General features: G+C 41.6%; 1 protein-coding gene across 2 annotated transcripts in view; it reads left to right on the plus strand.

Annotated features, from left to right (window-relative positions):
* The window catches only part of LOC139447245 (paternally-expressed gene 3 protein-like), a 48,830-nt gene that overhangs the window by 19,218 nt on the left and 3,181 nt on the right, over positions 1-26,431 (plus strand). For both annotated transcript variants that reach the window (XM_071228511.1, XM_071228510.1), the window contains 13 exons: positions 3,892-4,081; positions 9,058-9,075; positions 10,127-10,233; positions 16,732-16,799; positions 17,724-17,938; positions 18,955-21,558; positions 21,749-22,081; positions 22,247-22,411; positions 23,696-23,899; positions 24,145-24,189; positions 24,608-24,631; positions 25,215-25,430; positions 25,648-25,692. In XM_071228511.1, the coding sequence (XP_071084612.1) occupies positions 3,892-4,081; positions 9,058-9,075; positions 10,127-10,233; positions 16,732-16,799; positions 17,724-17,938; positions 18,955-21,558; positions 21,749-22,081; positions 22,247-22,411; positions 23,696-23,899; positions 24,145-24,189; positions 24,608-24,631; positions 25,215-25,430; positions 25,648-25,692 (4,234 nt within the window). The remainder of the gene's footprint in view (positions 1-3,891; positions 4,082-9,057; positions 9,076-10,126; positions 10,234-16,731; positions 16,800-17,723; positions 17,939-18,954; positions 21,559-21,748; positions 22,082-22,246; positions 22,412-23,695; positions 23,900-24,144; positions 24,190-24,607; positions 24,632-25,214; positions 25,431-25,647; positions 25,693-26,431) is intronic.

Consider the following 26,431-nt stretch of genomic DNA (forward strand, 5'->3'; position numbering starts at 1 on the left):
CGATCTGATGGTGCTTTCGGCGGAGCGCCACGGATCTTTGGGCAGGGGAGTCAACCGGCGGCGACCTTGCCGATCATGGAGATCAGTAAGCGATCTGTTAGCGATCCGATAGCGCTTTTGGCGATCTTGGCGCTCTATATGGCGTTCTATGGCGCCCCCACGGAGCGCCGTGGATCGCCGCCCAGTGGAATGGGGGTTTTAATATCAGTTCAAGATTTATAAACAATCAAATGAAGGTCCCAAAGGTATGCAAACTCGTGTCTTCGAAATACGATTAAACTGTGGGACGCTCTTCCAGTGGACAATACTAACGCCTGCCCATTAAGAGATTTTAACTCTTTAATCAGCACTTCAAATAGAAATATGAGCTTTGGTCTGGATTCTGTCAAATTTTCCATTGTCACCCCATGCTCGGCTGCAGCGAATGAAAGGCTCATCAGTTCAATCGACATGTATCCAACAGTTCAGACAGCAAAAGTGGTTATCGTGCTTTACAGCTTCTATTTACATGCAGAAACTCTGCAAATATTAGAAACAATAAGGATTTATTTTTACACCCATGGATATAACCTGAAAACGGTTTTATACAACTCTCAATTTAGTGACTCAGTCAACATGGAAATTGTTAAATCAGTCCACGTTTCTATTGTTAAAAGCAACAGATTCGAATAACTGTAATAATATAAATCAATTTTTGGGGCTGCTTTTACTAGTCCGGACTGATGCATTTTTGTACAGTGCTAGCCCACTAAGATACCATGCCGCAGTTTAACATGAATAACCCACTCAGACACAGTATGGTGACCCTGAGCCTACCAGTCCTTGTTTTACTCCCTCAATGCCGAGCGCCAGGCAGGGTAAGACGCGGTCGGGGATCGAACCAGGGACCTTTCGCTCTCCGGGCGGACGCTCTACCACTAGACCACGGAGGCGGACACAAATTCATTGAGATACTGAAGGTTGTGCAGTTGGATGTTAATCGTCTGTTACATGTTTGCGAGATAACACGCGAAAAAGTAAAAAACACGTGCACCACGGACAACTGCAAATGCACGTGCGGGTAAGGGTATAAAACGATTGCAACGGCAAGTCAGACATCCACAGTGATAAAAAAACCACAAAAGAAATGCCACGACGTGAACAACATGAACGAGCCTTTGGTATGGTACAGACGGGAGCCACCCACGCCCATATTGCACGAACCTTCGGTTGCTCCTGTGTTGCCGTTACCAACTTGATGCAACGTTACAGACAGACAGGGCGTACCGCTGACAGGCAGGCCCATGATGACCGGTACTTGCGTACCTTGCACCTCCGAAATCGCTTCCTGACAGTGACGTCATCGGCGACAAATGCCTTAGGTCAGAGGGTTAGTCGACAAACAGTGGCCAGGAGACTCAGGGCTCATGGAATCAGGGCTTTTAGACGTCTAACATACAGAGGACAGCTATTGACAGCGCAACATCGTCGTCTACGATTGAGATGGGCCCAGACTGTACGACGTTGGCAACGACGTGACTGGCAAAGGGTTGTCTTCACTGACGAAAGTCGATTCTGTATGTTTAGGGCTGATGGAAGACAACGTGTTTACTGCCGATGGGGTGAACGAACGGCGGCGTGTGCGTGCAGGTTGTCGCACCATATGGTGGAGGGAATGTCATGGTGTGGGGAGGGATCTGTGGGCAGGAGAAGACACCGCTGGTCATAGTTGACGGAAACTTGACAGCTCAGCGTTACATGGATAACATTCTTCGTCCAGGTGTCCTACCATTTCTCCAACAGCAGCCACGTGGTGTCTTTAATCAGCATGACAACGCTAGAGCCCATACAGCCAGAATTGTCACTAACTTCCTCGCAGCCAACAACGTCAACGCCCTGCCGTGGCCTGCACGCTCACCCGACATGTCCCCTATAGAACACCTCTGGGACTTGATGGATCGTCGTGTTCGACAACGACCACACTCTCCAGCCAACCGACAAGAACTGATCTTGGCCCTCCAAGAAGAATGGCGTCAAATCCCATGTGACCTCATCAGACGACTGACTTATTCGGTTCGTCGAAGAGTTTTTGCGTGTATGGAGGCATTTGGTGGTCACACACGCTACTAATGACTTCTTATTGAATGTGAGCGATTGTTTATGTACTCTGCCTATTGTCTATGATTCTGAAAGCTCGAGTTTTGTACCACACCCAACTTTGGAGGGCTCTGACGTCATTCTCGGTCGTGGTATGATTGTCACTGATTGTTTCAGTGTTGATTATGTTGATATATTGATCTTCTCAATACACTTTACTTCATGCATGATTGTTTTGTTGTTTTTGAGCAAGAGTGATTTCAAACTCTGGTAAAGTTTCTTTTGGACGTCAGTTTATATACAAATAACATAAGAACACAAGTAACCCAGCACTCAATAAAGTACCATCGGCCATACAAGTACAGCTGACCATCATCAAGTTATTCCCCTTACCCACATTTGGACTGAACGGTTTCCACAGAGACAAGTATCAAATCGAAGCACAATGTGCTAATTTATAGAGAATATCTCGTATAAAGATTTTACTGGAAGCGATATCATTCCGCCATTGCCGTTTCACTAGAAACAATACTATTGCCTCACTTCAACAGGAGAGAAAATATGTTTACTTGCACAACGTTGCGACGTTTCGCTTAAAACGTTTACTTGGTTGCAGTTAATTTGCAAGCAGTGACGGGTGTCTAATTCTCATACAGACTTCTGTGACTGCTTTTAATTTCACTCGGACGGATACCCATAGTCCTACCGACTCCAGCTACCCCCTATGTTCCATCACGACCACCAATTGGAGGCTTTATAAGGGTGCCACGCGTGTCAAGTATGCGATAAAAATTTCAAGGGTTGCATGAGTGTTTCCACACAAGTTGGTTGGATGATGTTTATCATTCTGACACTGATGCAGCGGAGAAGAATAAACCCTTTACACACTTCCTGGTTCTACGCCCAGATATATGACTGCCGGGGTCAAGGTTATTGGTGGAATAATTTCATGCTGAGTACTGTTTTCAAAATCTATGAAGAGTGAAGAGCTGAAAGAGGCGTCTGTAGTCACGGATCGTCAGTGAGCTGACGGGTGATATTTCTTAAGAATAAGCTGGCGAATTTTGCTTGTTTATATCTCTTTAGACCGAAAAATGATTTATGCTCTGAACCATGTCATTGATTTCGTACTGTTCTCTACAGTGTCTTTGTGGTAATGAGCAGTCTAGGAAGTTATTATTGCTGATGTACTTATTGATAGAATTGACCTCAATATGTGTTTGCGTTTACGGAGGTATTTATAACATAAAAATCGGTGTGGACTTAGCGGTGTGAAAATAAAAGCGGCAAAACCCCTTCCATATTTAGAAAAACATATCTACTAAAAGTAGCGAGGCGCAGCACACAGTGTGTTGAAGTAGCTTCTTAAACAAAAATATGTACAGAGCAGTTTAAGAGTGAGAATGCTGTTTAAGCCGCTGTCTAGGTATACTGAATATTTGCACCTCTTTCACAGATGTCTTTATCTGATAATAGGCCAGGTAAATTAACGATTGACAGCCTGAGCAACGATCCATGTCATGAAGCTATTGATTGATCTTGTAGGAGTTGCATTGATATGACAAGGGTGTCTTCACTAACCTGTGTCCCAGGGTCCATCATATACATATTGCGTGTAAAGTAAATGAATAAAGCAGCAATCCTACACTGCCTCTAGGGAGATATGTGTGTGTTTATATTCTGGTATGTAGTCTTTTCTCGTGAAAATACCTTCGTGCAATTGCACCATGTTTAATGTTTTTTTTCCTTAACATTCTAATCAACCATGTGACCTCGAAATGTCGGCGGAAAAACAGATCATCTGTCTAATTTCAGCATGCAACCCGCTACACGTCCAAGGACATCGACCTTGACCCCAGCATGCAGGGGTCATACAGTGAGGCCACGTCAGAAGCACCGTCACGCTCTACACCTCGCACTGTCTACATTGTAATCTTCATCTTGGTCATCCTTCTTGTCGCTGGCGTCGTCGCTGCCATCGTCACCGCTGTCCTCTTGACCAATGGTAACGCATGCTTATTGTTGTCTATATTCCTATATGATAACTGCCACTATCTTTAGCCCGGTTCACATTTTGCTTCGAGGTCATATTTGAAGCCCGGTTGATAATACATGTACATTTATTTCAGGAGATTCTACATACTTTAGAAAGAAATAGCTGTGTTGAATGAAAACAAAAGGACTTATCAGTAAAACAAAAATTGACAAAAAAGGAGCCATTTACATAGATAATTCAGTTATATGTATATATTTATACTTCTCAATGATATACCTAGATTTGTGAGATCGACATCACCATACATGTAAGTATTATAACAATAAGCGATTTACATTGATATCGTGTGAATTGTTTCCTCATTATTTTGGCTTTCCTACATTTTAGGTGATATTTTCGAACATACGCGACATATAGCACAACATTAAGAGTATTGAAGAAGTAGGCAATTCCTATAAGTGATCAGTTTATTTATTCCAATGGTAGACAACGTACATGAACACAGACTACTTTGAGGATCATGTTAAATCTGGTAATTGAACCTATAGCAACATGTCAGTCCAACAAATTGACTGACAGATCAGAAAATTCTAGGTGAGAATCGTCCGTTTTATTTGAAACTATCAAACGAGTCTGATTGTTATCAAGGTGATAGATATTTTTAGGTCAACTTTCAGGACAGTGTTGTTTTTATTATATCTTTATATGGCGCAATTACCATCACATATAAATCTAAACATTTCAAGCGTGTATGTCAATACATGAAGGATAGAAGAAATTTTAACTGACTGGGTTAAAACATGTATCAAGAACTATGGATACACACACATGCAGGCAAACCACATTCGATATCGTCACTCGTGTGGAAAACACAAATATTTCGGTGAATGTAACGTGTCATTCCATTAGCAGTGTACAGGTTAAACACGTCAGAAGCTATTTCTAGCATGAAGATAAGGTCGTGGGTATCTCCTCTCTGGTGACAGGTGAATTGTAATGTAGTTTTAAAGGCGACGGTATGATAGGCACTAATACATAAAGTGCCCAAATAGCCCATGAAATAAATCTTGTCTGACAACATGGAAGCTACGTACGTATGGAAATGCATATGGGTGGGATAGATCCCCATATGGGACAGACCCAAGGTTGTAGTTGAAAATTGATCCCTGAAGAAGATTTTGCTATCGCCAGCTCATACTGGAAATGTCTCACGCAACCTGGGATTCAGTGATACAGAACACGACCAAGATCAATGCGACATGTACACGCGAATCTATTTGCAGAACCACTTCAGATTGAAGTTTTTTAACGGGACCAGTTGGACTTGCGCAATCCAACAGCAGTGTCTGTGCAGCTTAAATGAAAAGCGTTAAGATTATAAATACATGATGTAGATGCATTAGAAACCTTACATATACATTCTGCGTCACGAACATCTAGATTTCGTCACAAAAACACATACCTGTGATAAATGTAACACTGGTATATTAACATAATATATCAATCTACATATATATGCAGACTAATGTGAAAAGAATTTTAGATTATTCAAAGGTAATCTGTGTCGATCAAATGAGAATAACAACAGGGCAATGTCACAAACGTTCATGCATCGTGAAAAGAATTTACAGAATATATGAGTCCCTTCAAATCCCTGTCCCACGGCAACCATTGTGTTCAAGTGAACATGGCCACAAAGGACATACGTACATACCGATTTACATATCTCATGCTTTAGAGATAAACACAGCAGGGGTATTCACCACGACTATGAAACGTTACAGACGGCGGTGTGCATTGGGCCATCACGACATTACAGCTGTATTGTCCTGTAGGGAGGTGGCATGCTACTTTGTGCCGAAAGCCAGACAATATATATCTCATGTACTTGATGATTGTTAAATGGGGATGTTTACTTATATGTGGAAATGTGCTGCATACATGTATGTGGATTTCTATAACTTTAAAATGAATAAAAGGGAGTTGAAATACACACAATATTGAGCATTGATAGTGTCGCATTGTGACGTTGTCCTTCTCCATTAGTGGCGTTGTAACTGAATTATTCTACGCATGCGCAGACATGGTTATACTCCATATCAAATTCCAGTGGTTATATTTAGTTCCTTGATACTGAAGCAAAAATACGTATCCTCAGAAATTATTTCATGCATCTTTGTAGTCGGGGTCGTGTTTATAAAGTTAAGTGTTTTCACGGTGAAAAACAAACTCTTTGTACATTTACTTTTTATTTACATCCGGGATAGAATAGGTCTTCAGCAACCCATGCTTGCTGTAAAGGGCAACTATGCTTGTCGTAAAAGGCGACTTACGGTATCAGATGGTCAGGCTAGCTGACTTGGTTGGTGCATGTCATCGTATCTCAAATGCGTAGATCGATGCTCATGGTGTCAATCACTGGATTGTCTGGCCCAGGCTCGATCATTTACAGACCGCCGTTTTATAGCTGGAAAATGGTGTTAAACGACAAACAAACAGACAAATCATTTGTTTCCAGTTTCCAACAACTTTTCAATTCGCTGAGGGGGCACGGTTCACTCAGGCGTCTTAGGGGGCGCAGTTCGCTGTGTATAGTTGTGTTGCATGGGTGTGACAGAAACCTACCATCGCTGGTTCGAATCCCCGATTCGTCCTGACTATGCTACTAGGTTTATCGGCACCATTCTTGTGTTTGTGTGTTTCACCAAGTTAAGTTAAGTCTCAGATCTGCCTTATTTCGGACTTTCCGCAAACATTGACATTGTAACAATGCGACATATGATGAAATGTCGCATTGCCTCTCTTTGTTAAAGTACTGTAAGTGTGCAGTACCCAATATAAGCAGGACAATAAGACAATACTGGGGGAATGAAGGACAACATCAGCATCACTGTGCCGAAACGTCTAACATTACAAAGTTAAAACTCAACGATGAGCGGAGTTTCATGCTCAGCCATTGATGGGGAGGGGTGCTCCACCTCAATCTCCGGGCGTTTCTGGCGAACAGACTACAACTGACACGATCCTATATTACTATATGTATACAGTAGAAATGAATAAGGGCGTAGCGGATATTTTAAGGAAAATCTGTGTGTGTCACACTGTAACACTTTGTTAAAATACTGAAACATGCAGGAATTAATAGAAGCACCATATGGACACAATGTCCCATTTTGATGTCGTTGTGGAGTTTTGTAAACATTTGAAAAATGGTGAAATTGATACAAGTACGACAACGTGACGACAGGCAATTAAAGTAGTTTCTCTTGAATATGGTGCAAATATGATAGACAGGAGGTGACGTGGATTTATTCTCTTCTGGACTGAACAGTTTCTGGTTACACTTTTCCAAAAAATATCAATGCAGTTTTCATTAGATGTAGTCTTTTACCTTTTTGGGATGGGGCCAAGATTTGGGTCGAAATAAGTCAGGTTCAAGGACCCGCCATTCAAGAGTTTGTGCAGGAAGCCTACATCATTGTCATCGTCACACCCATAGTTACCTTAACAGGCATGCCGTTTAATATGTACATGTATCTTATACATCCTACCACCCCAAGGTCATCTTCGGGGTAATTGCGAAACATTGTTCTGTCATTTATTGCTTGTTACTGTTACTTACAGACACCGGAACTCCAAGAGTACATTCTCATCACATGCTCACGCTGTTCCTCCCACCTTTGTGCCCCCTCCGTTCAAGATGGCAACTTGTACATATAACAACTTGATAGTTTCTTAAACAACTTTTTCCAGTGATGGGAATAAAAACAAAAAAAATCAAATATTGTTAAGGTATTCTTTGTTGTGAACCATTTGACATTTTAAAGACTATCCCCGATTTTCAGTTATTTTGAAAATTCATTGATTTCATTCTGAGCTAAACCGCTTGTTATGTGTAGATTTATCAAATGGCACAGTCAGCATTAAAGCAATCACGAAACGCTCACGAAAGTAATCGCTATTGGAACTGTTTGTTATAATTTTCCAAGGTTTGGGGTGCATTTATACCGTATAACAGTATGTTTAAATGCAAGTATCATGGTTATATGCAACTTTGCATATATAGATCGTAACGTTGGTACTGCAAATATCGTATTCAAAACATCGAAAGCGGCACGTAAATAAGGTCTGTTTCTATTTTAGTTGACGGATATATAATGGTGGAGGTAATTCTCATCCCAAATTACACGCTTGATCGCTCAACAAGCCCCACCTGGCATTCATAACAAGTACTGATACCGTTCCAAAATAATCAATGACGATGTTTCTTTGTGTTGCATCGCTTAATCTCACACGGAACAAAGGCCTGAGTGAGCAATTATGTGATGACGTTTAGTTGTTTTCTCTGAATAAACTGGAATTATGAACAGGAAACGCAGATGCCATTTTTGATACGGCGACAATACGAGTATCGCTCATTAAATCGCCATTTTTGATACGGCGGCAATGCGACAACGAGACACATTTTGACTTTGAAAAACGTCTCCCCTTTTTCTCAAAACTCTAAAATGCGGCAATAAGTTAAAAAAAATTCGTTTTCGCACTTAGGGTAATTTTGACACATTTCGCTTGTTTTCATAAGGCCAACAACGTAACAGAGTCCCTTCCAGGGTTTCATAGTTATGCAACAGCAACACATAGTTAGCATGCATAAATACCCATCCTCCAAACATCACATAAACCTAGTCTAGCGCTTGTACATTCGTAAGGGTTTCAGTTATATATTTCTTGTTTTGCTCCTGACAGCACTATCCAGCAATATCACGACTCCATGTTAATAATCTCGTCCATAGTATGGTCAAACCATTATGGAGAACGTATGGATACGATGACCCGCAATCAGCCAAAAAGTCGCCTCTTACAAGAAGCAAAAAATCTGCAAGGAGCGTATTCTAACACGGGACACTGGTACATGTTATGAAAAGGTGCACGTTGGAAACTTTCTCTTGAATACTTATTAAGAAATTATTTGGTCAATATTTCAGGTGCCAAGTATCAGTACAGTAAGTAAATATTTCATGATAATAGTTTATATCAACGTTCTATCATAACATTCATTGAACTTGTCGATGAAATGCCTCGTCTATCATAACGCTCTATCCCGTGTATATGTTAATAAAATGCCCGATCTATTACAACGTTCACTGTACATGGAAATAACACACTATACATTCTCTATTCAGTGTACATGTGAAGAAAAATGCCTGGTCTATCATAACGCTATATCCCGTGTATATGTTAATGAAATACCTGGTCTCTCATAACGCTCTATCCCGTGTATATGTTAATAAAAATGCCTGGTCTATCATAACGCTCTATCCCGTGTATATGTTAATAAAATGCCTGGTCTATCATAACGCTCTATCCCGTGTATATGTTAATAAAAATGCCTGGTCTATCATAACGCTCTATCCCGTGTATATGTTAATAAAATGCCTGGTCTATCATAACGTTCACTGTACATGGAAATAATATACTATTGTTCACTATACAGTGTACATGTAAAGAAAAATGCCTTGTCTATCATAACGCTCTATCCCGTGTATATGTTAATAAAATGCCTCGTCTATCATAACGCTCTATCCCGTGTATATGTTAAGAACCTGCCTAGTCTATCATAACGCTCTATCCCGTGTATATGTTAAGAACCTGCCTAGTCTATCATAACGCTATATCCCGTGTCTATGTTAATAAAATGCCTGGTCTATCATAACTCTATATCCCATGCATATGTTAATAAAATGACTGGTCTATCATAACGCTATATCCCGTGTCTATGTTAATAAAATGCCTGATCTATCATAACGGTCACTGTACATGGAAATGATATACTATAGTTCACTATACAGTGTACATGTGAAGAAAAATGCCTGATCTGCCATAATGTTCTGTGCACACATAAATAATATACCAGGTCCATCACAACGAATAGTCCACACGTAAATACCTGGTCATTACAAACACGTGACTGTGAGGACAGAAGGATCTCAGGACTGTATATTCAGATACATAACATGCAGTGGTGATACATGTACATTTCTTCTATGATTGCAGCAAGAGCGGAGGTAAAGCTTCGCGTATTAAATGTCAACTACACCGAGGGACTGTCGGATCAAACGTCTCTCGAATTTACAGCACTTCAAAATAACTTCTGTTCAAATGTATGTGATATATAAGACAATTCAATAACTGTACTTGCTTTGAAAACAGAATAACACTAAGTGCAAATGTAATGATTTTGTAAGATTGTCTGAATAAAATGTTTATTCTCACCAATGTACAGTTTCCCATTCAATATTCTAATAAGCATGTTATCATAAACAAGACACTGTGGTAGTATGCCGTGACGGTAAAACAGGGCCTGTGTACGTTTAGAAGTGATGGACTTGACATGTCTTGTGAGAATGTAGTTGAGGAGTACCCATGGAGCTGACAAAGGTATGCGTGTAGCTGACAGGAGAGTGAATGTAGCTGACAGGAGTATGCATGAAGCTCAAAGAAGTATGCGTGTAGCTGACAGGAGTAGGCGTGTAACTGACAGAAGTATGTATGTAGCTGACAGGAGTATGCGTGTAGCTGACAGAAGTATGTATGTAGTTGACAGAAGTATGCATGTAGCTGACAGAAGTATGCATGTAGCTGACAAGAGTATGAATGTAGCTGACAGAACTCTGCATGTAGCTGACAGGAGCATGCATGAAGCTCAAAGAAGTATGCGTGTAGCTGACAGGAGTAGGCGTGTAACTGACAGAAGTATGTATGTAGCTGACAGGAGTATGCGTGTAGCTGACAGAAGTATGTATGTAGTTGACAGAAGTATGCATGTAGCTGACAGAAGTATGCATGTAGCTGACAGATGTCTGCATGTACCTGACAGAAGTACGCATGTGACTGGAAGGAGTGTGCATAAATCTGTCAGGGGTATGCATATACCTGACAGGATCATGCGTGTCATGAATAATGTAGAGCATACAGAAGTATGCCTGTTGCTGACAAAAGTATGCATGTAGCTAACAGGGCTATGCGTGTAGCTAACAGGGGTATGCATGTCACTGACACGAGTGTTCATGTAGCTGACAGAAGTATGAATGTAGCTGACAGGCGATTGCGTGTAGCTGACAGGAGTAGACGTTTAGCTGACATGGGTATGCATGTAGCTGACGTGGAGAATGCTTTCAGCTCACAAGCATGTGAGTGTAGCTTACATGGCTATACATGTAGCTTAACATATATGTATGCATGTAGCCTCCATGGCTATGCGTGTAGCTAACATGAGTTTGCGTGTAGTTAAGAGACGTATGAGTGTAGCTAACAGGGGTATGCATGAAGCTGAGAGGACTATGCGTGTAACTGACAGGAGTATGTGTGTAGCTGACAAAGGTATTTGCATACCTAACAGAAGTATGCATGTAGGAGACGGGAGTATGCACGTAGGTAACAGGGGTATGCATGTAGCTGACAGGAATGTGTGTTGCTGACAGAAGTATGCATTGTAGCTGACAGGAGTATGCGTGTAGCTGACAGAAGTATGCATGCAGCTAACAGGCGTGTGGGTGAAGTTGTCAGGGGTATGCATGAAGGTTAAAGGAGTATGCGTGTATCTGACAGGAGTAAACATGTAGCTGACATAAATATGTAGCTAACAGCGGTATTCGTCTAGCTGACAGGCATATGCATGTAGCTAATAGGAGAGTGCGTGTAGCTGAGAAGGTGTATCCGTGTAGCTGATGAGTAAGTATGTATGTAGCTGACAGAAGTATGAGTTAAACTAACAGGAGTGTGCATGTATCTAAAAGAAGTATGTATGTAGCTGAAAGGAGAATGCTTGTAGCTGATAGACAGGAGTATGAGTGTAGCTAATAAATGTAGGCGTATGCATATAGCTCAGGGGCATATGCATGTAGATTACAGAAGTACGATTGTAGATGAAAGGAGTATGCGCGTAGCTATATAAGTATTCGTGCAGCTGACAGGAGTATGCGTTTGGCTGACAGGAGTATGCATGTAGCTGACAGGAGCATCTGTGTAGGGGATAGGATCACGCGTGTAGCTGACAGAAGTATTCGTGAAGCTGACAGAAGTATGCGTGTTACTGATAGAAATATTTCTGTAGGTGACAGGAGTATGCGTTTAGCTTAAAGGAGTATGCATGTAGCTGACGGGAGCATGTGTGTAACTGATAGAAGTATTTCTGTAGGTGACAGGAGTATGCAAGTAGCCGACAGAGGTATACATGTTGCCGACAGGAGTACGTATGTAACGGGTAGGAGTATGCATGTAGCTGATATGAGTATGCGTTTAGCTAAAAGGAGAATACATGTAGCTGACAGAAGTATGTGTGTAGGTGACAGGATCATGCGTGTAACTGATAGAAGTATTTCTGTAGCTGACAGGAGTACGCAAGTAGCTGACAGAGGTATCTATGTAGCTGACAGGAGTATGCGTTTAGCTAAAAGGAGAATGCATGTAGCTGACAGGAGCATGTGTGTAGGTGATAGGATCATGCGTGTAACTGATAGAAGTATTTGTGTAGCTGACAGGGGTATGCAAGTAGCTGACAGGGGTATGCAAGTAGCTGACGTGAGTATGTATGCAACTGACAGGAGTACGCAAGTAGCTGACAGAGGTATCTATGTAGCTGACAGGGTGGGTGAGTTGGGTTTAACGCCGCTTTTAACAGTATTCCAGTTATATCACGGCGTGTCAGCTTAATGTGGGAGGAAAGCCCGAAGTGATGCAGGTCTCCGACGTTTACCACTTCGGTGAAACCCACGAGCACTGGTATGGTGCTGACGAACCTAGAAACATAATCGGGGCGAACCGGGATTCGATGTAGCTGACAGGAGTATGCGTTTAGCTAAAAGGAGAATGCATGTAGCTGACAGGAGCATGTGTGTAGGTGATAGGATCATGCATGTAGCTGACAGGAGTATGCATGTAGCTGACAGGGGTTTGCGTGTAGCTGACGGGAGTATGCATGACGGTTTAATTTTTGTACCTGACAGGAGGATGCATGTAACTGACAGGGGTAATCGTGTAGCTGACAGAAGTATGCATGTACCCGACAGGAGTATCCGTGTAGCTAATAAATAAACTAGTGTAGCTTACATGTAGCTGACGAGTGGAGTACGAGTGTAGCTCACACGTGTATGCATGTTACTGACAGAAGTATGCGTGTAGCTGAAAAAAGTATGCATGACAGTATGCATCTAGCTGACAGAAGTATGCAAGTAGCTGACAGAAGCATTTGTGTAGCTGAGAGGCATGTGAGTGTAGCTGACATTATTATGCATGTAGCTGACAGGAGTATGCATGTAGCTCAGAGTTATATGCATGTAGATGACAGAAGTATGTGTGTAGCTGACAGGAGGATGCATGTTGCGGATAGGGGTATGAATGTAGCTAACAGAAGTTTCCTTGTAGCTAACAGTAGTATGAATGTCGCACAAAGGAGAATGCCTGTAGCTGACAGATTTATGTATATAGCTGACAGAGATATGCATGTAGCTGACAGAAGTATGCATGTAGCTGACAGGAGTATGCATTTAGACAGGTGTATGCATGTAGCTGACAGAGGTATGCGTGCAGCTGACAGGAGTATGCGTGTAGCTGACAGAAGTAAACTTGTATCTAACAGGCGTGTGAGTGTAGCTGACAGGAATATACTTGTAACTGGCAGAAGTATTTTGAGTAGATAAGAGCCGTGTGAGTGAGTGAGTATGGTTTTACGCCGCTTTTAGCAATATCCCAGCAATATCACGGCGGGGGACACCAGAAATGAGCTTCACACAATGTAACCATGTCGGGAATCGAACCCGGGTCTTCGGCGTGACAAGCGAACGCTTTAACCACTAGGCTATCCGACCGCCCCTAAGAGCCGTGTGAGTATAGGTGACCGATGTATGTAGCTGACAGGGGCATGCATGTAGCTGACAGGAGTATGCGCGTAGCTGACAGGAGTATGTATGTAGCACAAAGGTATATGCGTGTAGCTGACAGAAGTATGCGTGCTGCAAAAGGAGTTTGCATGCAGCTGACAGGAGGATGCATGCAGCTGACAGGAGGAAGCATGTAGCTGGCAGGAGAATGCATGTAGCTGACAGGAGGAAGCAAGTAGCTGGTAGGAGTATGCAAGTAGCTGGCAGGATAATGCTTGTAGCTGACAGGAGAATGCTTGTAGCTGGCAGGAGTATGCATGTAGATGACAGAAATGTGCTTGTAGATGAAAGAAGTCTGCCTGAAGCTGAGAGGAGTTAGCTTATACCTGACAGGAGTATTCATCTTACTAACAAGAGTATGCGTGTTGCTGAGAGGCGTATGTGTGTATTTGACAGGATCATGCATGTAGCTGACAGAAGTAAGCAAGTAGATGACAGGAGTATGCAGGTAGCTGACAGGAGTATGAGTGCAGGTGACAGGAGAATGCTTGTAGCTGACAGTAGTATGCATGTAGCTGACAGAAGCATTTGTGTCACTGAGAGGCATGTGAGTGTAGCTGACAGGTGCATGCATGTAGCTGACAGAGGTATGCATCTAGCTTACAGGAGTATGCATGCAGCTGACAGGTGTATGCATGTAGCTGACAAGAGTATGCGTGTAGCTGACAGAAGTATGCATGTAACTGATAGGAGTAAGCGTGTAGCTGAGAGGATTATGTATGCAGTAAAGAGGGGTAGGTGTGAAGCTGACAGGAGTATGCGTGTAACTATAGAAGCATTCGTGCAGCTGAGAGGAGTATGTGTTTGGCTGACAGGAGTATGCATGTAGCTGACAGGAGTTTTCGTGTAGTATAGAAGTATTCGTGCAGCTGATAGGAGTATACGTTTGGCTGACAGCAGTATGCATGTAGCTTCAAGAATATGCATGAAGCTGACAGGATAATGCATGCATGCACAGCTGACAGAAATGTGCCTGAAGCTGACAGGAGTATGCTTATAGCTGACAAGGGTATGCATCTAGCTAAACGGAGTAATCGTGTGGTTGGCAGGAGTATGCATGTAGCACAAAGGAGTATAAGTGTAGCTGACAGAAGTATGCATTTAGACAGAAGTATCCGTGCAGCAAAAAGGAGTATGCATGCAGCTGACAGGAGTATGCAAGTAGCTGACATAGTATGCATCTAGCTGACAGAAGTATGCAAGTAGCTGACAGAAACATTTGTGTAGTTGTGAGGCATGTGAGTGTAGCTGACAGGTGTATGCATGTATGCGACAAGAGTATGCATGTAGCTGACAGGAGTATGCGTGTGGCTGACAGGGGTATACATGTGACTGACAGGAGTATGCGTGTGACTGACAGGAGTATGCAAGTAGCTGACAGGAGTATGCATGTAGCTGACAGGAGTATGCGTGTAGCTGGCGGAATTATTTGTGTAGCTAAGAGCCATGTGAGTAAAGGTGACCTATGTATGCATGTAGCTGACAGGGGAGTGCATGTAGCTGACAGGAGTATGCGCGTAGCTAGCAGGAGTGTGCATTTAGGCAGGAGTATGCATGTACCTGCCATAAGTATGCGTGCAGCAAAAGGGTGTAAGCATGCAGCTGACAGGAGTATGCATGTAGCTGACAGGAGTATGCGTGTAGCTGGCGGAATTATTTGTGTAGCTAAGAGCCATGTGAGTATAGGTGACCTATGTATGCATGTAGCTGACAGGGGAGTGCATGTAGCTGACAGGAGTATGCGCGTAGCTAGCAGGAGTATGCATTTAGGCAGGAGTATGCATGTACCTGCCATAAGTATGCGTGCAGCAAAAGGGTGTAAGCATGCAGCTGGCAGGAGTATGCATGTAGCTGACAGGAGTATGAGTGCAGGTGACAGGAGAATGCTTGTAGATGACAGGAGTATGCGTGTAACTATAGAAGTATTCGTGCAGCTGACAGGAGTATACGTTTGGCTGACAGGTGTATGCATGTAGCAATATGCATGAAGCTGACAGGATAATTCATGTACCTTACAGAAATGTGCCCGAAGCTGACAGGAGTATGCTTACAGCTGACAAGGGTATGCATCTAGCTAAAAGGAGTAATCGTGTAGTTGACAGGAGTATGTGTGTAGCTGACAGGAGTATGCATGTAGCACAAAGGAGTATAAGTGTAGCTGACAGAAGTATGCATTTAGACAGAAGTATGCGTGCACCAAAAAGGAGTATGCATGCAGTTGACAGAATTATGCAAGTAGATGACAGAGTATGCATCTAGCTGACAGAAGTATGCAAGTAGCTGACAGAAGCATTATTTAGCTTAAAGGCATGTGAGTGTAGCTGACAGGTGTATGCATGTAGCTGACAGAAGTATGCATGTAGCTGACAGGCGTATGCATGTAGCTGACAGGGGTATGAATGTGACTGACAGGAATATGCGTGTAGCTGACAGGAGTATGCAAGTAGCTGACAGGAGTATGCAAGTAGCTTACAGGAGTATGCGTGTAGCTGGCGGAAGTATTTGTGTAGCTATGAGCCGTGTGAGTATAGGTGACCGGTGTATGTATGTAGCTGACAGGGGCATGCATGTAGCTGACAGGAGTATGCGCGTTGATGATAGGAGTATGCACGTAGCTGACAGGAGTATGCATGTACCTGCCAGAAGTATGCGTGCAGCAAAAGGGTGTATGCATGCAGCTGACAGGAGTATGCGTATAGCTGATTTTTATTTGTTTTATAGGTGGGCAACGTTGTGGATAAAGACGAAACTACAACCGGGTACCAGGGATGTACAGTTAAAAGTGCCAGGTATCTGCTTGGTTGAATCTCTTGGTAACCTAAGTTTTACAGAAAGAACATCAAACGGAGGGAACAGGAGTAGTAGTAGTAGTAGTAGTAGTACTAGTAGTAGTAGTAGTAGTAGTAGTAGTAGTAGTAGTAGTATTTGTAGTAGTAGTGGTAGTAGTTGCTGTTGTTGTAGTAGCAGGGTTAGTAGTATTAGCAGGAGAGTAGTTGTAGCAGTAGTAGTAGTAGTAGTAGTAGTAGTACTAGAAATAGTAGTAGTAGTAGTAGTAGTAGTAGTAGTAGTAGTAGTAGTAGTAGTAGTAGTAGTAGGAGGAAGTAGTTGATTACGTTTACTGGAACGATCTGAGTAAACCTGGTCTAAGAGATGACTAAACTAATGTGTAATAATGGTAGAAGAAAACTCGATCACATTTGCTTATGATGATATATATTTTTCTTTTCATACTTCAATAAAAGTGTATTATTAGAACCAGATCATGGCAATTAACACCTATTCAAACTTCATGTGACCATATTTAACAATTCGGCTAATTTAAGAGATTAAGAAGAGAGACCAAGCATAAGAAAGAAACTATAGTGTGCCCAAATAAGACGGTAAACAAACATATATTCATTATAACTGTTATACAATTGTGACACTCCTAGTTGCTTCCCTTTGATTACATGATGTAATTACCAGTATTGAGTCTGTTCTTGTCCATTTGGCGTTACATGTGTCCGCTGCTAAGCGCTTATCCACAACGGTATATGACACAATAACGGTAAAGACCGGTACCATACCGAAACCAAACAACATATTTTTACAAATAGATTTCGTGCAAATGTTCTCTGGTAACAGGAAACATACAACACATGAATATCTCGGCATTGTTCAAAATGCGTGCTGTTGTACATACTGCCTTCACACTGACTTAATATGTATTGCAGAAACGGCTCTGTCGTCATCGTGGCTCTTTTCTACTTCACTGCCCAAAACTCAGCTCCTGTGCAGGTTGCAGTGACAAACATCTTCAAACCCCCCTCATCCACATCCTCATCCTCAACTACGAGAGTATCTATCTACGTCATCGCTTCAGAGTCTGTGACAGTTGTTGTTGCCACTGTAGACGAGACGAGTCAGGAAAACCCCGCAGTAAAGCTCGGTAAGACAGGTTGATGACAAAGCGTTCCCCTGACATGAATGCATAGAGAAGAAAGTTGACCCAAGCCTAGTGCTTAACAAGTTTTGATTTGTAAAAACTATTAATAATAATGATAATATATTCAGCTAAAATCGAATTTGGTCTCCTGGGGTCTGAGGTGAAATGGAGTTTAACATCGCTTTCAAGATTATTCCGCTTAAATAGCCACGTGCATTGACGTCTGTGTATCTGTTACATTGTAACAGTCCAAACTTATATCGGTTTTATAGTGCTCTTGCACTGTTATATCAAGCTGCAGTTTAACATGGATATCCCTCTCAGACATGCTATATACTGACTCCGAGCTGATCAGTTCTTACGCTATATCTTAATGCCGAGCGCCAGGCATAGTACAAGTACAAGTACAAATATTTAAAAGTATTTTAGAATGAAGAAGCCAGTTGATCGAACCACCGATCCGGGCAGACGCTTTGTAGATGATGTAGTATATGATGTTTCGAGAGACCTTAACTTCACTAATTTAGGATATCTTACGCTTACTAGTTTACACTTGGAGTATGACGTCTTAGTTTAAATCTGAATTAAATATAGTTTCGATAATGAAATCAGCATTGTCGTCACGGTGAGTCAAAATTATAATAGCGGGGCTATAAGTCAACTTAACCTATCTTTATATTACTGTGAATGCTACTGGACATTTACGCTTGGCAAATACTGTGATCCAGCAGGAATAGTACACTGTAGAATGTGCCAGGAGCACATGCAACCTATGTGGGAATACTGCTTCTGGCACATTCTACAGTGTACTGTTTACAGCAATTATCTTATCATCATCTGAACTATCATAACTGAAAAGGAGTTCAAAGCATATTAAGTTCAACTCAGTGTTCCGCAATTCTGCAAATGATCCTATTTATACTAGTCTTATTTTTTATACATGTTATATAAATCCAGAAGACCATTTCAACATTTGGTCGAACTCACATTAAGCACTGTTCAAATACGTTAATTTACAGTGGCCGAAAATACTCAAACTTCAAGCCCGGATTTAGAAGTCCAAACATCAAGCCCGGATCAAGAAATCAAAACATCAAGCCCGGATGTAGTTGTCCAAACATCAAGCCGGGATGTTGAAGTCCAAACATCAAACCCGGATGCAGTTCTCCAAACATCAAGCCCAGATGTAGTTGTCCAAACATCAAGCCCGGATGTAGTTCTCAAAACATCAAGCCCGGATTTTGAAGTCCAAACATCAAGCCCGGATGTAGTTGCCCAAACATCAAGCCCGGATGTTGAAGTCCAAACATCAAGCGAAGATGTAGTTTTCCAAACATCAAGCCCGGATGTAGTTGTCCAAACTTCAAGCCCGGATGTAGTTGTCCAAACATCAAGCCCGGATGTAGAAATCCAAACATCAAGCCCGGATGTAGTTGTACAAACATCAAGCCCGGATGTAGTTGTCCAAACATCAAGTCCGGATGTAGAAATTCAAACATCAAGCCCGGATGTAGTTGTCCAAGCATCAAGTCCGGATGTAGTTCTCCAAACATCAAGCCCGGATGTAGTTCTCCAAACTTCAAGCCCGGATGTAGAAATCCAAACATCAAGCCCAGATTTAGTTGTTCAAACATCAAGCCCGGATGTAGTTGTCCAAACATCAAGCCCGGATGTAGTTGTCCAAACATCAAGCCCGGATGTAGTTGTCCAAACATCAAGCCCGGATGTAGTTGTCCAAACATCAAGCCCGGATGTTGCTGTCCAAACATCAAGCCCGGATGTTGCTGTCCAAACATCAAGCCCGGATGTAGTTGTCCAAACATCAAGTCCGGATGTAGTTGTCCAAACATCAAGCCCGGATGTAGTTGTCCAAACATCAAGCCCGGATGAAGTTGTCCAAACATCAAGCCCGGATGTAGTTGTCCAAACATCAAGCCCAGGTGTAGTTGTCCAAACATCAAGCCCAGATGTAGTTCATGAAACATCAAGCCCAGATGTAGTTCTCCAAACATCAAGCCCGGATACAGTTGTCCAAACATCAAGCCCGGATGTAGTTGTCCAAACATCAAGCCCGGATGTAGTTGTCCAAACATCAAGCCCGGATGTTGCTGTCCAAACATCAAGCCCGGATGTAGTTGTCGAAACATCAAGTCCGGATGTACTTGTCCAAACATCAAGCCCGGATATAGTTGTCCAAACATCAAGCCTGGATGAAGTTGTCCAAACATCAAGCCCGAATGTAGTTGTCCAAACATCAAGCCCGGATGTAGTTGTCCAAACATCAAGCCCGGATGAAGTTGTCCAAACATCAAGCCCGGATGTAGTTGTCCAAACATCAAGCCCGGATGTAGTTGTCGAAACATCAAGCCCGGATGTAGTTGTCCAAACATCAAGCCCAGATGTAGTTGTCCAAACATCAAGCCCGGATGTAGTTGTCCAAACATCAAGCCCAGATGTAGTTCATGAAACATCAAGCCCAGATGTAGTTGTCCAAACATCAAGCCCGGATACAGTTGTCCAAACATCAAGCCCGGATGTAGTTGTCCAAACATCAAGCCCGGATGTAGTTGTCCAAACATCAAGCCCGGATGTTACTGTCCAAACATCAAGTCCAGATGTAGTTGTCCAAACATCAAGTCCAGATGTACTTGTCCAAACATCAAGCCCGGATGAAGTTGTCCAAACATCAAGCCCAGGTGTAGTTGTCCAAACATCAAGCCCGGATGTAGTTCCCCTAACATCAAGCCCGGATGTAGTTGTCCAAACATCAAGCCCGGATGTAGTTGTCCAAACATCAAGCCCGGATGTAGTTGTCCAAACATCAAGCCGGGATGTAGTTGTCCAAACATCAAGCCCGGATGTAGTTCATCAAACATCAAGCCCGGATGTAGTTCTCAAAACATCAAGCCCGGATGTAGTTGTCCAAACATCAAGCCCGGATGTAGTTTTCCAAACATCAAGCCCGGATGTACTTGTCCTAACATCAAGCCCGGATGTAGGAATCCAAACATCAAGCCCGGATGTAGTTGTCCAAACATCAAGCCCGGATGTAGTTGTCCAAACATCAAGCCCGGATATAGTTATCCAAACATCAAGCCCGGATGTAGTTGTCCAAACATCAAGTCCAGATGTAGTTCTCCAAACATCAAGCCCGGATATTGTTGTCCAAACATCAAGTTCTGTGGTCATTAGCACTGGTTCAGCTGTCGAATCAGCAAGCCTTGATGCATCAAACACAGATTTAAGTTTCATGACAAGTCCTGTTATGTCCGACTACACATCTGCGTCGATATATCCTTCCCCAACATCATACGACGCCTCATCCACCGTCCTTCCAACAACATCACTTCCTCCACCGACGTTGACCATGGACGATGTCAGTGTCCACCAAGAAGGCGGGGACGTGGTTCTGCTTTGTCATATGGATAGGAACTACACATTCAGCAGTGTGCACTTCCTCAAGAATAACGCTCTCCTGGGTCAGTCTCCAGACATCAGCGAGGACAGGACTGAGTTCACGTACATGATAAGTGACCCACGTTGCACAGACTCTGGGGAATATGAATGTCGTGTAGTGGGTGAAGAGGGGAATCTCACAACGCCGGCTAATTTAACAGTTCTTGGTAAGTAGTCAAAACTTGTCAGTTTTACCTCAATTACAGCAGTATGCAATAAACATATATTGGATATTAAAGAAGATGCCACTAAAACTCGATATATGTAACAGCAGTTATTATATAATTCTATTGTATGTACACACATGTTAAGTTGGTAGTGGCTCAATGAAACAACTTATGGCTTCTTTTATAAAAGTTCATTCAGGGAAGCCGACCTTGACCTTGCCGTTTGAGATCGTTGAGGCCAGATGGAAGGAGACGTCACTGTTTGTGTGCTCCTACAGACAGGGTATCCCTCCAGCTGACGTGTACTGGAGTGCTACACTGGCCAATGGTACGACACTAGACAGACTGAACTTCTTCACAGAGGAGTCTGTGGCCGAGAACCAGACTGACGTGTGTGCCCTGGAAGCAACCTCCCAGTTTTACTATGGCTTCAGCATGGCGTGGAATGCCTCCAGCGTCTGCTGTAACGTCAAAGAAGAAGCAAATGCTACAACAGCCTGTGGGGATGTTTATGTTATTCCATGTAAGTTGTTGAAAATTAATATTGACCAATTTAACATACTCGAATACATTATATAGACACTGTATTTCAATATTTATCTGCAACATTGCAATCATATTCTCAACTGTCAAAACGATTATGTGTGTTGTAAGTATAAATTATGTATTTATGAATTCGATTTTTCAGCGGACACGTGCGTGAACAAGACTGGAAAGTTTGAGCATCCCTACACTTGTCAACTCTGGATTGAATGTGTCTCTAATGTAGTGTACATCGGGAGATGCCCCAAGGGCCATTGCATTGATCTGCAGAACGATGTGTGTGTGTCAGGACCTAGTGAGGGCCCAACAGGTATAGAAGTCTTCACAACAGAACGTTATGACTCGCGAGTAAACAAAACATACCCGTTATACAAAAAAAACAAGGCACATAAGGTACAGAAGCTCATCTTTTTCAATGATATAAAACTTGAGAGATGAAGATATACTCATCTATTTACTTATCCTAAAAGCAATACTACTAAACACTTTATGGGGTATACAATGGGGATTCATTTTTAATTTTTCAAATTATCTGAATGCCACACCAACTTTGGACTGTACCGATGACTGTGCTCTGTGATACTGTGCACTAATAGGTAACACCAGTTCTGGAAAATAATGTTGATAAAGTCCAAGGTCATATTTCCATGATATGAATGATTAATAAAATCGTTAGCCACATTATGATTGTGTAACACTCATACATATGTATGTTAATGAGTTCCATGTGATGTGAACAGGCGCATTCCAATAGGTTATTGTAATAGCTATACCTCATATGTAACCTGTTTCATCAACGATATTCCAGAGTACTGACACTATATACATATTTCGAAACTGCATTATTTTATACTTTTCAAGACAACACCAGACAACAACTGAAAAGAATTCAGATCGATTGTTATGAACGTTTGTGCACACATATTCCATTATCAAATCATTGGAAACAACTTTAAAATGTGTTGTGTGTTGTTTCATTGTCCAGTATTCCAAACTCCATATCCCTGTTACCTTGAGGTTGCTGAAATCTGATCATAGTATACGTTTATGATAACCACACTTCATTCTTGATCGATTACGTTTCTTATTTAAATACATTCAATAGTAATTATTTGCTACGGGTTCCACTGAAGCAAGAACTTAAACCGTAGTGGAGGATTGAGCGAGTTGCGTTTAACGCCGTTTTGAACGCCGTTATATTAGGCGCCTATATTCGTGCTCTTGGGTGTAAACCCGACAAGTGGAACAATGTTGATTTCTATACAGAGGCACCGGTTCTGAGAGAAACAGGCTCTGGTATCAAGGATCGACGCTGACTGGCAATGAAAGTGTTAGTGTAATGGCTGTGTGTAATGACATGAATGTACTAGACGCAAACGATTAGTTACAACGGGAAGATCCGTTTGTATAAATTGTATGTAATTTTGTATCTTCAAAAATACATTCTGCGACATTTCACAACAATATTTATTTGCATATTAGACTCTGTGAAATCTGCTGCCATACCAAGTAAAAGTAAAAGATTTGTGGCTGACATATAAAGGTGATCGATGTATACAGCAAGTCACTACATAGATGTAACTCTTTCACCAAGGTTCATTCTCCTGTGAAGGCAGAGCAACTGGCGACAACATACCTCGTGAATACACTTACCCAATCCACTGCAAGGAGTATTATTGGTGTGTAAACGGAGCTCCCACGAACAGAACATGTCAGGGAAGTTCCTATTTCATCGGGAATGCCACACCCACTTTGGACTGTACCGAGGATTACGCACTTTCATATTGTGCTCTGAAAGGTAACCCTAATCCTTGAATTCTGGGTATGTATATCGTGTATTCTGCTCTATACCTTCTCATCATCACGATTTAGGTTTAATTTTATCTATGAATATTTGGTTTTAGTCGGATTATCTCTGAAACATTGTTTTGAATATATTCTGGTATTTCAGCTCTCAGTGAATGTGCCGTATTTTCAATAATCAAGACTGTACAAGGTCTATACCCTAAATGTGTCATACCCAACCTAAATTTGACTTTTCAGCTGCGAATGAAACTGTGAATGGAAATGAGACAGGAACGACAGTGGGTAAGAACCAGGTTTCTTTTGATTTTGTTATTCCTCTAAACTGTATAATCCAATATTCACCAAACGACCAACATGCACAAGCAATTGTCTTCTTAACCTGATTATATTCAGTTTACTTTTCTTAGCAATGTTTTGGATGACGTTGGAGGGGCGATGTGTTTTCCTGGTTCACTCTTGTTTGTAATGTCGGTGTTGCCAAGTAATGTCTGACACAGTGACCAAGACGTTATGTGTATACAATGTACTATAACGTCCGGCGATTAAAACTATAAAAGAGTAGAGCACTCAATCATCGAATACTTGTATACATTTTGTTAATGTAACTTTGTCCATATAGTTATCAAAGATACGATAAGAATTTAGTATGTTTTCTTTTGTCAAAACATGCTTATCACGACGTTTTCTTTGTTTGGATTAGCGCCAGCTGAAACCACTACGACAGGTAATATAAATGAAAACACATATTTGTTTCAATACAACCAATATAAGAATGATTCATGTTATTTCAATTATTTCTGTTAACATTTTTATTCATTACTCTATCAAATGTCTATCAAAGGTGGATTTCTTAGTCATGTCAAAACCTAATCTGATCTCCTAATATGTGTCTATGCTTAAGAAATTAGCTACTACTAGGCACTATGAATCACAACGCATCACAAAACATCACAAAGCCATGACGTCATCAACCTTGTGATTTTCATATGTTTGTCAGTAAGGTGTCGTCAACTTGTTTCTGTTTGAGTTTTTTTGCAACCAAATCGATTTAATGTTTTCATGCGCCTCAACAAATATTACAGATATGAGGAACGTTATAACATATATGCATAGACATGATACACAACGCCAATCACTCATTTGTGAACTGAGGGGTATGTAAACTATATCGGACAGCATCCACATTGGCAAAAGTGACAGTGTAGAATGTCATACAAATTAAACCAAATTTGTAAGTAGCATATTGAGCATGTTTCACGGTCGTTTTGTTAACTAGGTAGATGTACCATGTCAGTTGTTTGCTCCAGATCCATTCTCCTGCAACAGCAGAGCAACTGGCGACAACATACCTCGTGAATACACTCACCCAAGCCACTGCAAGGATTATTATTGGTGCGTAAACGGAGCTCCCATTAACAGAACATGTCCAGGAAGTTCCTATTTCATCGCTAATGCGACACAAGCTATGGCCTGTACCAGTGATTATGCCCTTTCATTTTGTGAACAGAAAAGAACCCCATCCTGTGAGTATGACTTTTATCATCCCGAAGTCTTGCATTTCTTAAAATATCTTAATAACTCGAATTTGAGTGGTAAACGTACAATAAATATCTTTCATGCTTGTTTCCTGTTCGATCGCGGGTTTCAGAACACAATGCTTTTTGCGTTGTCTTTATATACACTACTTATAAACTGCCGTTTAAATCACACCAATAATTTGGATTGTATCTGTCCTTTCAGCTGGTGATGGTAATACAACTGGAAATGCAACAGTCACTACCAGGGGTAAGAATGATGTTTATTTGTCTCAGTTTCATTGCGAAGAACTGTGACATACAAGTCAGTGGCAGTCTAGTGATCTGAAATGATAATATTCAGTTCTGATAAAACAAATATACATATATATATTAATTTAGAAACGCAGCTAACGTCGGTCAACATTGTTTTGTCTTTTCTTAAATAGATCCAGCAGAGTTCACCACGTCAGGTATAGCATGCCTTAATTGTGCTGTGCATTAATGTTTTAACACAAACCATCCGCGAACAAGTCATAAATGAACATATGTGTAATTGTGATGTATTTTTTCTCATTGCAACGTGTATTGTTACATACTAACATGTAATTTGACGACAGTTAGAAACTATTGTATGTATAAATGCAGTGACTAATTTAAGTTTCTTTTTCGAAATGTGACATACAATCGACGGTGCTAACCTGTCTCTATTAACTTTTTGTATGCGAGTAATTTGTTATAGAGTACGTGCAGTTTAAACTAAAATGCAAATGCAACAGTCACTACAAGGGGTAAGAATGACGTTTAGTTGTCTCAGTTTCATTGAAGTTGAAACTTGTTCAAGACCTGTGACACACATTCGGTAGCAATCTAGTGATATGAAATCATAATATTCAGTTCTCATAATACAAGTGTACACGTTAATATTGTTTAAGAACACAGCAAACGTCGTTCAACATAGAATTGTCTTTCGTTAAATAGATCCAGCAGACGTCACGACGTCAGGTATA

Source organism: Haliotis cracherodii, unplaced genomic scaffold, assembly GCF_022045235.1.
Source record: "Haliotis cracherodii isolate W230 unplaced genomic scaffold, xgHalCrac1.p SCAF_7, whole genome shotgun sequence".
In the NCBI taxonomy this organism is placed as follows: domain Eukaryota; kingdom Metazoa; phylum Mollusca; class Gastropoda; order Lepetellida; family Haliotidae; genus Haliotis; species Haliotis cracherodii.